The 12,801-nt window shown below is 34.1% G+C and overlaps 1 protein-coding gene across 1 annotated transcript; it reads left to right on the plus strand.

Moving 5' to 3' along the window:
* The first annotated feature begins 6,588 nt into the window (after nt 1-6,588).
* LOC103962208 (transcription termination factor MTERF6, chloroplastic/mitochondrial-like) lies at nt 6,589-7,974 on the plus strand. The gene has a single exon (XM_009374886.3). It carries the CDS (start codon nt 6,826-6,828, stop codon nt 7,972-7,974), a length of 1,149 nt encoding a protein of 382 aa, XP_009373161.2. The 5' UTR covers nt 6,589-6,825.
* The last annotated feature ends 4,827 nt before the right edge of the window (nt 7,975-12,801 follow it).

Below are 12,801 nucleotides of genomic sequence, written 5' to 3' on the forward strand. Positions count from 1 at the left end.
GCTCGGTTGCTTCGGTCATCTAGCGAGGATGATATGTAAAGAGATAACGATAGGGAATCAAACACAAAATGTATGTGGTTCACCCTAAGTTTGGCTACATCCATGGAGTAGAAGAGTTTTCATTAATAGTGAAGGGTTTACACAAATACATAGGTTCAAGCATAATCATAATTAGTAGATTCTAATGACTAGTTTAAGTATAATAATGACATTCCCCCTTAATTGGAGGCAAATGGTCTTCTTTTATAGTTGAGGAGAGTCTTTAGCCTTCATCCACGGTCGATGTGGGACTTTAGGAGCTTTATTTTGACATTGACACGTGTCGTATTGTGATTGATCTCTTGAGTGGAGAGAAACTCTTGTGCTTCGACAGGGGTGCCTCAACATGAACTCTTCAGTGGGTCCTTGAAGGTATGAAGTTAAGCGGTGCTTGGTAATTTTGGGATTGGTCAATTATGGTACAAACAAATTTTATTGGTTAATTGAATTAAACTACCATATTAAAATAATATTTCTAGACATATTTTGACTGTCACTTATCGCTAAATGTTGTTTTAAGTTTCACGTTGTTTAAGTTTCATTGACCAGTTTAGACTCTTGGTCAAACTACAAGACCCATTTTTGTAATTTGGCTTCACATAAAGCCCCGAGCGTAAACCCACCAATAAGGTTATCTCCAACCGAAAAGGCAAAAAATAATCGTCTAGAATTATGGCTTTGCAAGAAATCATTTTTTAATGAATAGTGTCACGTCATATTCATATATCATCTCTAACCAAATAGGTAGCCCTTTAATAATTTATTAGTTTTAAATTTATTAATTAATTTAATTAAACTACTAATAATTATTCGGAGCTGAAAAAGGGGGTTAATGATAGTAAACCTGGCGTTCATGTTGTCTTTTCCTTGTTCATGTCGTTTTGGTGACATACTTGATATCTTAACAGGTCGTGTCGTGTAACATCTATTAAAGTAAATGGGTAATATGACCTGACCCAAAATCAACCTACTAATATTATTAGGTAATATGACCCAATCCGTTACTCATTAAAGAAAATATATTTTAAATCAATAAAAAATGAAAATGAAAAATATAATTTGACCCAAAAAAAATTGATACTAAATTAGTATATGCATATCACATTGTCACACATATATTACTTTAAAAACATTAAAAAAGAAATTGTCTTTCAAGTATTACATACCCCAAAATAAGAGCCTAATGAAAATACATTAGTACATTACTACAAAATACCAAATGTTCAAGGATATGCAAAATGATGAGAGTTGTGTTTCAAGGTTGAGAATGCAATTATGAGCGTTTATATATGCTTTCACATTTTTCAAACTTATACATTAATGAATACAAATTTTATTTATTTTGAACTCCCTTAAATATACTATTCATGAAGGTTTGTATGGTTCTAAAAATTTCAAACGACAATGTACCCATCCTCAAAGCATAGATGATGCGATCACGAACGTTTACCTATTTTTTCACATTTTTCACACTTATAAATTAATCATTCTAATTTTTTAATGTGTTTGGTATTTTTAAATTACTTGATATTTTTATTTTTAATGTGTTTTATAATGTTTTTAATCTCACCCCTTGCCTATAGTATACTATAAAAATAAATAAATAAATAAAACTTAATTTTTAAAATTTATATAGAATAATAATACAATAGTATATATTTGATATACAATATATATATATATATACACACACTGTGGCTATCGTATTTTATAGTAAGTTTTTTATAAGTTTAAAAAATTAAAATCATCAAAATAACATTTTTCTTAACGTGTCGAAATAGGTTACCCCCATCTCACCCTTGTGTAAACCTATTAAGAACCTGTTACTAACGGGTTCTTATTGCGTGACTCAATAGCGACCAGATTAGTTATCGTGTCAACGCGAAATCCGTTATTTTTGTGTTGTTTACATTTATGTAAGAAATTGTCAGGTCTAAATGATAGTAGCAATTAGTGTTAATTAGTACCATTGCTCTACTCTCCAAAACATTGTTAAACAAATAATGATAACATAAATCTAAATTATAGTATCCCCTGGCCGTTGGATCTATACAACTCATTGGAGTTGTAGCTGTTGGGCCCAGAAAACGGGTTGGGTACTAAGCTAACTTTGGTCAGCCTGATAGCCATTTGGCCATGTTTTGACCTGGTGGGCTCCACTAATATTTGGCTTAACCTTCAATTGGAGATGGATTTTGTCTAAATCAGACCCTATTTTGACCGTATAACCCCTTAACCCTCTACATTGGAAGTGGCTAATTTGCTTCCACCACACTAAGCCTTGGTTTGGTACTGAGGTGATTTTAAAAAAGAAGTGGGTATCAAAAAAAGTTGGGAGAGTTTTTGGTGTTTGGTAAACACCCTAAACCAGCTTTATTTCAAAGTTTAGGATGAAAAAAGGCCAAAAACCTGAAGCTGCAAAAACCAGCTTATTTGAAAAACACGGGTGAACAGTAAATTCATTAATGAATTTTTCAATTTGTCAACATTGCCCTCCTTTCTCCTGCCTTCCTCACACTTTCACTCTCGCACACCCTCTCGCAAAACCATTGAAAAACCAGACCTGGAACTTCAATCCTAGTTGAAGCCTCCACCTCCTGCCACATAAAACTCCTATATTATTCAATTCCAACCCATTTTCGAACCTCGATGTCCCTCTTGACCCAATCTCCTCCAGAATCCATTAACAAGTCGTCTTCTCCAAAAGCTATGAAAGTTAACCTCCACCAAACCAGCGTCTGCAACTCCACCCAAAAACTCAACCTTTAATCCTTGCTTCTCACTCCAACCCCCCAATTTCTCTCTCTAAACGCTTCACCATCAATACGCACATCCCAAAGTCTTCAATTCTCTGACCCATCGAAGAAAAAACAAGAATCAATCATCAAAATCTTCCCTTGTTTACGACTCCTCATCAGCGAAATCTAAGGCTCGACCTTTGAGAAAACTCGATAATCCGATTGTTTTGTTGGTTTCATCAGATGGGTTTCGATTCGAGTACCAATTCAAGGCTCCGATGCTGAATATCCGCCGCTTTATCACCAATGGGACGGAGGTGGAAAAGGGTCTGCTTTCGGTGTTAACAACTCTAGCATTTCCTAACCATCACTCAATCATAAAGTTTATAAATATTTTTCTTTTAAAAATAAAGTATATTTAGTAATTCACCTTTATTTGTTAAGAACATTAAATTAATAGCACATCTAGTATTATACCTTTTTTGGTCATTTCAAACAGTCACAGCTATTTAACATAAAAGTTTACCAAACACTATAATATTGCTTTTTTTTTTTTTTTTTTTTTCCAAAATCACTTTTACAAAAAAAATTTACCAAGCACTCTGCTGTTGCTTATTCTCACAGCATAGTAGAAGCAGTTTTTTTTTTTTTTTTCAAAGCACAGTAATACCAAACCAGCCCTAACTACCATCGCAATTCCCTCTCTCGTTCCCGACCGCGCTCGTTAGCGGCCATACCCAAAACCCCTCCCGCCTCACTACTCTAACACAACCCAGCCACCTGTCTCTCTCTCTTTACCCTCTCCCACCTCACCTCTCTCCTGTTTCTTTCTTTCTCCACTATGTAATTTTTTTTTTCATGAATGGTTTGGTAAACACCCGAAAGGATTTGAAATTGATGTCTAGATATGAAATTTTTGAAAATTGTCAAGTCCAGTAAGACCATGTGTAATTGGAAATCGAAAGAAATATGGGGGATGATAGATGCTAGATATGTGGAGAGGGGGGCTAGTAATTCTAAAAATGGAGGTAAGATTCGAGTTAGTATGTGGGGGAGATGATGGTTGGGGTGGTGGAGATGGCGGCTGAGGTTGGGGTTGGTGGCTGGGTAATTAGGTTAATTTTAGTTTATTTTTTATTTAGTTATGATTTTTAAAATTTGAAAAAGAAAGATGTTTTTTTCTCAAAAAATATAATTATTTTTCTTTTCTTTTTTTGTCCAGGTGGCGGCATCTCATTGGACTTGTGGGTCTCACATATGTGCCATGTTAGTGCACTAACGGAATTTTGACAGAATTCTAACATAATGATTACATTGATTCTTTAAAACAAATTTTAGGGAGGACATTGATTGATTTTCAAATTCAATGACCAAAATGAGGATTTATGTCAATTTTAGAGACTATTTGTGATAAAAACCTTTACTTTAATTTTCAATGTCAATGAGAGGTTTTCAATTTGTTTTCCTTAAGCCTTGGCTCCCGCATCATTTCTTCTTGTTGAAGAAAACTCGTTCTCAAGTTTTATTTGAGTAAACTTCAATCCAAATCGCGAAGTGTAGCAACCATTCTTTCCTGCAAGGCTTTGTTTTCTTCTTCTAACTTACAAACAGATATGTTGCATAGAATGTAAGGAGGTTGGTCATCTCTTGAGCTCGAATATATTATTAGGATACCCATAAAATGTATTAAAAGTTAAAACACTTAAACAATTCATTCCTTCCACTCAACCTCTTGATGAAAGTATGTATAAAATCCCACCAAATTGTGTTATGGAATTGAAACTCGGCAAAAGTTTGTGCTACCTTTGTCCATCCGTTGGTGATGATTTGTCGTCTTGTGTGTCCAAATTTGAATGTCATCTTCAAATTTTTACCATCGTGAACTTGATAGGATTAAAAGCACACCACAAAGTAGCACAAAGATTTGTCAATTGTAGCATATGAAAATAAGGGTCTTTCCCACAAAAGATTGTTTTATATAACTACTTAAAATGTCACAAAAACTGTGCTGCTATTCCTACTGGCCAGCCACCAAAAAATAATTAATAGACCGACTTATACTTATCTAAAGTCTACGAAATTTTATATGCAAACACTAGACACACATAGCTACACTCGCACAAATCTTTGGGATTTTTGGAGTTAATTTGCTATTTAAATTAAATTAAACAAAAACAGAACATAAACAAATTTTTAAGTAGTTCACAAATTAAGAAAAACGAGTTAGGGAAATTTTTATCCACCACCAAATAATCATACAAACATGTTATGTTTCATTCAAATTCCTTCTATTTCCAGATGTAGATACTCAAGTTGGCTCAATGTTAGAACTCAACCTATTACTCTTTCTTATGTAGTATGTTAAGATAATGGCGTTTTCAACTTAACTTAGTCCCTAGCATGTAATCTAGAATGTCGTTTTCATAGATTTAACAAATAGAAGTCATTAAGAACGGAAAGAGTTTGAGTCATCACAAGACATCGTAAGTACTGGCGTTGTCTTAGTTATCCTAGAAATTGGTTCACATGTTAATCGCAATTAACAAGTACTACTCTAGAACATATGTAGGTCCTCATTCGGCAAGGGCAGACACACACATATTCATAGCATTAGAATCCTAGATATGCTTACTAAGTATACATCCATAAAAAACACATAAATAATTCATCAATGAGACAAGTAGTGAACTAATTTTCATCCATTCATAAAAGTAATTCAAACGAAATGTCATAACAAACTTGCAATCATATTCGGTGCTTCAAACAGCCCCTAACTACTAAAAATTTAGTTACACAATCCTTAAGTTAAAACAAAAGATAGACATGAGTTTGAGAAAATAGAACCGAAAGAAATCGACTGAGGCTTCCTCTTTCCTTCGTTCCCCAACGCAGCAGCCTTACCTTTTTTCCTTGCTTTCCTTCCTTTTTTTATGTCTTTTTTTTTCCACCTTTTTTTCCACGCTTTGCCGCTGCAACCTACAGCCCTTTTCTTCTTTTTTGCTGCCACAGTTTTTTCTCCATAACTCACCCCACTAACAGTCATTTAGTGATGACAATAAGTGAAAGGAAATGCTAAAACAATTGTAACTCTTTGGGCAGCCTTTATGCCCATTACTCCCACTTAATTTTCCATTTCCTCTGATATTTGAATAGGTGTCAGCTGATTTGTTCTTGGCTGCATTAGTTTTGGCTGCTAGTTTTATTGGATTTATTGCTTGCAATGCCTTCTTGTCAGTTACAAAATGCTCAGCCTTTTCGGAACCTTTCAGTGTTAAAACAACCATAACTTCTTCTAGAAAAATGATATTAACAATCTGTGAAATGCTCCTGAAAATAGATATCCGTAGCTTTCCAAGTATATAAGGCTCATTCTCTAATTCATTCTGAGCTGTCCGACACTTGCTTCCAAAATCAACTGACTTGCATAGGCAGTTTTGATGAATTTGTTACTTAAAATCTTATTTGTGCTATTTTTCTTTTCTTTGCTTGACAAATCCTACAAAACACAAAAACAAAGTAAATAACTCAAAAATATATGGAACTAACTAAAAAAAAGATAAGTGAATTTGATGTAAAATATATATAAATATGAGCTTATCAGAACTTCATTGATGGACTTCATATTGCGTCCTTAATTAATCACTTCATCCAAATACTTTCCAGCATCATAAACATCACAATCACGGTTGAGAGAACGTTAATAACAAAGTGAAAATTGGTTAACTAGAAGTGAGACGAAATAAAATGAGAAAAAATCAATTTCAGAAGGTAAATTGAGATTGAATGACCGATTTATGAGCATTTCAATTAATAAGCCCATAGAGTAAGTTTGAAAACAGAAAAAGGAAAATCAAGATGAAAAAGGTTTTGGCCAAATACAGACAGGAAGGGACAGAAAAAGGGGCAGGGTTTGAAGAACCCTAACACAAGCGGAGTTGGCGACAAAGCATACTGCTGGGCATCACAGGCAAGTTTATATTTCAAATCCAATTTTTCTGTCTTTCATATGCAAATCACTGCTAAAACCTCACTATAAACCCCCCAAAATATGATAACCTTGATAAACAAAAAGCTAATCTCACTCTCACTAACCTCTGTCGGGCTTCACAAATCCCCTCTCTGCAACTCAATCTCTCTCTTTTTCTACTCTTCGTCCCGACCCAAAAAGTGGAAATCAAAACCCAAAATTGCAGTAGCTGAATACTTAATCAGCCAGCACCAGTTTTCCCCAGAAGCCGCTCTGAAAGCCGCATCAGCAGTCGCTTATCTGAAAAGCCCTGCTGAATCCAGTTCGGTGATTTCGTTTCTCAGGGAAAGCGGCTTCTCGAAAACCCATCTGGAAGATGTGGTTAAAAGGGTCCCCAGGATTCTTATTGCCAATCTTGACATTGTCCTCAAACCCAAATTCAAGGTTTTCCAGGACTCGGGCTTTTCGGATTCCGACATTGTTGATATTGTGTCCGCTGACCCCTGGCTTCTGTTGCGAAGTGCCGATAATCAGCTTGGCCCTGCTCTGTTGGTGCTGAAGAACATTCTCGGATCGAATGCTAGTGTGCTCAAGGTTTTAAAGTTGTCTGGTGGAGTTCTCAAATATGACTTGGAGAAGACATTGATGTCTAATGTTGAGGTCTTACAGAGTTATGGTATAAAATCGTCACAAATTATCAAATACATTTTTCATTTTCCGAGATTTTTTGTGCATAAGCCGGAGAGCATTGTGGATGTTATTAAAAGGGTCGACGAGATGGGTTTCGATATGAAGTCCAAGAGGTTCCTATCAGCAATTCGGATCATGACTTCGCTCACTGTCGAGACATGGGAACGGAAGGTGAAGCTTTTCAAGAGTTTGGGGCTTTCAGAAGATGATATCTCAGCGGTGTTTAGGAGGGTACCCCAGGTGTTTGGAATATCTGAGAAGAAGATTGAGGAGGTTGCAGAGGTGCTTCTCAGCACTGGCAAGTATGATATCTCGTTTATAGTTAATCACCCAGAATTGCTTATTTATAGTGTCAAGCACACGCTGAAACCACGACTACAAGTTATGGAGATCCTCGAAAAGAAAAAACTACTTGGGAAAACACCTAATTTGACCACAATCTGCAAGTACTCTGAACAGAAGTTTGCTGAATTATATGTTGTTCCTTATACAAATGAACTTGAAGGAAGAGTGCATGGAGTGGAAATCAAGATCTCCTGATTATTGCTGAGGTAATTTCTTTTGTGCATTTCTGTTTCTTTCTTTCGTTCTTTGTAAGGATGTAACTTTCATATTAATGTGATCTTCGATCAATGTCATAGCTGCTTCGTTTATGAAATTCTTTGAACTTTGAATTCAATGGGAGGAGTGACTAGCATTTCTGAAATTCTTTAGAATTTGAATGCAATATAAAGGAATGACCATCGAACAAGTAATGATATTTTCTGCTGAAAGTTATGCTTAGTGCTCTTTTAGGCTCTAGGTTACCAATATCTTGACCTAAGGTTATTAGTTTCTGCTGTGTGTTTTGACTCTTACGGTTGCATATGTTTTTACTTTGGTCTTCCTTGTTTGTATATTAGTGATCATGATTTAAATAAAGATAAATTTGCTTCCCAGATGGTGAGCGAGATATTAACTCTTTATTGTATTGCAGTCTGCAAACTTATTGTTTAACAGTATGATCTCTAATCGAAGTACATATAGTTTCATTGAGTTCATCTATCCGAGAGTGAATATTAAATTTCACTATAGAGTTTCTTTTTATAATACCTGTGATGCTGATAGAAAACTGATGATTAGGGGTTAATTGTATGTCTCTATTTAGGACCATTTGGGCCTGTTGTTTGCCTCATTTTCACTTGTATGGAAAAATCGACTTGATTGCAGTTGTAGTTGTAGTTGTATGCAATGCTGCTGTTAATTCCTCAGGTGATAACATATTGCAGAGCCACAGAAAACTCTGTTTGACACTTGGGAATGAATGTCAAAGCTTGTATACTTCTGTACTCAAAAGGCAAAGTGTTAAGGGATGCCAAGGAAAGGCCCAATTTTTTAATCCCTTGAGGGTGGCAAAGTGGTAAGGGATGCCAAGTGGTGAGGGAGGGTAGATTAATGAACTAGGATTAAGATGAATCATGAGTTTGACTCCTCCGGTGTATAACCGAAAAAAGGGCAGTTCCTCTGAAGAGGAGATTTTCGGATGTTCCTGTTCTGATACCAATACATGGACATGTGAAACTCAACTTTTAGTTAGATTGGACCATTCAAGTACTAGCTTTTTGAGTCCTAATTGCTTTTATTACCAATATGGCCTAACGTATCCATCTTTACTACTTCAAAGTCGAACTCCTCTTTTAAGCTCATAGGCCATCATAATAATTCAAACTGTTTCTATACCTGAAACATTTTTATGTAAATTAAACTTCATACGTCATAGTTATCTAAAGCGGATGTGTTCCTCATATGCACCTGAGTTCAAATCCTTCTCACTGTTTCGTTCAACTTTCACGGTTTCACCTATGTTTTAATATTTTATGAAGGGACGATATTAGGGTATTAATGTTGTTTACAGTGTGTTTGAGAATGATAGAGATATAGGAGGAATCATTGTGTTTATGGGTCTGTGACATCATCCGTCTCTCACCTCACACACTTTTTGAAATTCAACTTCTCCATCCATGTTCACGTCACCGTACATGCCTCAAATTCTCAATGATGCATAAGATAAGCAAGGTCAACAAACATAGATGGTGCCTTTCAATTTCTCCATTATTTTTCGCTAACTTTAGGCTTGGGCTAGCTTGCTTGCCCGCCATGTTTATTGAACTTTTTTTTATATTTTTTCTCTCAACTTATGGATTAAATGAACAGAAGACTATGAATTAGTTAAGTGAGCACGGTATTAATAGTACATGTGGGTTAGTCGATTGGACAGACACTGTACTCGCTCCTTTGTACTTCAGTTTGAACTTGTTCATAGATTAGAGTGGTTAAGAATATCGCAGGATAATACAATATTATGAAAATCCATGTTAGCATGGTATTATGAAATCCAATTCCTTTCTTGTTGAGGAGTATCCATTGGGAAGTTTGTACTATGTTTTATTGTATGACATGCACTGGAATAATGAATGATTAAATGCGTGGTCAAAGGTACAATGAACAACAATTTAACGACCATAACTCTCTGTATCATTTAAGGGAGTTGCAATGGCTTTGACTGCATTTCAAATTCTAGTGTTTGTGGCTTGCAATTTAAACAAGAGAGGCAGTGCTTGGCAGGTTAAGTGAAGAGATACAGACGATGTACTTTTTCATAAGAGCACCTCGAACGAAATGTCAAAATTCTAGGTGTAATATCATTGTGCATATTTGATCTCAAAAATCTTTCTAAACGAAGTATTATTTGCCAACTAGATTTAAAAGCTTTGTGATTAGGAGTCTAATTTGATATCAATGTCAAATTTATTTTTAATTAATTTTAATGGTGGATCCCTTATTTCACTAATATTTCAACATATAAAAATTTTGTTTCAACATTTTTTAAATAATTACAAGCATTTTAAACTCTATTTTAATAAGAAAATAACATTTGACAATTCGGTAGGAGACATACAAAATTTGATATAAGACTTCAGATTGCCACATCTGCTATCAATTTGAATTGGACTTTTATAATTTGACATTTCCTTTAGAGATGGTTTAAGGGTTGGTTTGAGATTGTGGTGCTTTAAAAAAAAACAACTTATTAAAAAAGTTAGAACTTAAATTTGTTTGGTAAAATGTGTTTTTTTTAAACTACTGTCAATGAAAGTAGAAAAGCAGAAGCAGGGTTTACCATGCTTCTAAAAAAAAGTTTTTTTCTCCTTTTTTTTTCTTTTTCAAAGCATAGTAATCAATTCTCATTTAATGAAATTTTCAAAAAGCAAGTATACCCCTACATGTTTTATAAAATTACAATACTTGCGCCTACATTATTGTTTTTAACAATTATTATATCACATTAAGTACTATATCTATTTTTAGTCATTTAACATATTCAAAACAATTAACATAAAAGTTTACCACATTCAAATACTGCCTTTTTTTTTATTATTATTATTAAAAGCATTTTTACAAAAAAAGGTTTACCAAACACCCACTTTATTTTACAGTTTCTTATTCTCACAGCACAACAAAAGCAGTTTTTAAAAAAAAACCACAACAATACCAAACTAACCCTAAGTAGTTTATGTTATACCAACAATAAGATATTTACAAAGATTTTAAAAATTCATTTATAGTGTCACAAATGGACTATTTGCAACTTGGTTTTTTTTTTTTTTTTTAATTGAACAAACGATATTATCTACACTAAGGATGACGAGTTAGGCTAAATCTCATAATGAGCTAGCAATAATGTGGTTCAAATTCTCCTTAGGTGAAGATCGAACATAAGACCTCTCACTTATAAATGAAGAGAAATAACATTATAGCGTTGTACTAAGTCAACGTAACTTGATATTAAACTCATCATAAATATATATTGTCTTTATTATCTATAGAAGTCAAACTTCGAAACTTACTCCAATCAAGTGGAGACAAATATTAATTCGCCAAAAGCCAATTGATCTGCTTCTATGTATGTAAGGTGGTGCAACATTTTCATACTACTCTTGCGTTGCATCCTGATTATAAAATTTACATTCGGTTTGTGATCTTTCATGTGTGATCAATTAAGTCAAATACGGTGTGAATAATGTCTATGCATTCTAGTGCAGGTTTGAACTCCATTAATTATTTTTTCTCCTAACAACTAACAATTTAACATATTAACACTATTGTTTGTAAAAAAAAAATAAATAAAATTTACATTCGGTTTGTTGTCCCTCATGTGTGATCAGTTAAGTCAAATACGGTGTGGATAATGTCTATGCATTCTGGTGCTTTGAACTCCATCAATTATTTTCCCTCCTAACAACTAACAATTTAACCTATTAACACTATTTGTTTGTAAAAAAATAAAAATAAAAAATAAAAAATAAATATGTGTGTGGACTAGTTATGGTGGGTGACTTGAAGTATATTTGGTTTTGTTTTCTCTACGAACCTATGTTAAGACTCGAACATCCAACTCAAAATCAACTAATATCGAATCAATAGAGAGGTGAGAAATGTTAAGAAGACTCTCCGCCACTTCATTATTTTGGCACAATATTTATGATGTTGACTTGAATCCCAAAAAGATGCGGTGATGGAGAGCCCATAGAGAGTCCTATTTTTCAAAATTTTTATATAATTGTTCAAAGCCTTGGGATTAATGATGTATCATGTAAGATTTTGTACTCTTTTCATCATGAGATAGAGTGAGAATTTTTTCGGCTTAGACATGCATGGAAGGCCCCAAATAAAAGTAAAGTCTAATCCTAATTCCTAAGGCAAGTTGTGGTTAGAGGGGTCATATTTTTTCCAAGCTCTCAAGTACATTTCTCTCTCACTTCATCATGACATCCACACTTTGCTTAATCCCATTCCTCTTTTTTTATGATGAACTCTGCGGATCCCATCCCTTATTTTCTAGGCTTTCGATCTGCTTTTCACAACCCTCTTGGGTTTATTAGTCTAAGCAAATTCAGTTAACCAATGCATTGCTCATATTCTAACAACTCACCAGCCGCCACTACATCTTGTGTTTGGCTATAGAGAGTTGGAAAGAGAGAGAAAGGATAGAAAATTAGAATTTAAAATGTAAGTTTGGTAATTTCTCTCACATATTTTGGAAGATTAAGAAGCAATCTTTTAACTTATAAATGATATTTAATTTTTCTTATTCATGCGCTATTTGATGGGTAAAAAGTGTAGCATACTGTTTTTAGCTAAATTGACTACATTTTGCAAATGGTTATCTAAATTTGATTGATATTTTTTTTTTCATTTCTATCACTTGCCTATTATCTCTTGGAATTTCTCAAAGGAATCAATCTCTTTCTCTGTCACTTATCGTTTAACACATTATACATTTTTGCATTATATTTGTCTTGAGATATCTTTATAGATGTGTCAAAT

Source organism: the organism of the source record quoted next, unplaced genomic scaffold, assembly GCF_019419815.1.
Source record: "Pyrus x bretschneideri cultivar Hongxiangsu unplaced genomic scaffold, Pyrus_bretschneideri_v1 Contig17, whole genome shotgun sequence".
NCBI classification, from domain to species: domain Eukaryota; kingdom Viridiplantae; phylum Streptophyta; class Magnoliopsida; order Rosales; family Rosaceae; genus Pyrus; species Pyrus x bretschneideri.

Excerpts from the sequence above, each read along its gene's own strand:
- LOC103962208 (XM_009374886.3), top strand. The coding sequence starts at position 6,826 with ATGATAACCTTGATAAACAAAAAGCTAATCTCACTCTCACTAACCTCT.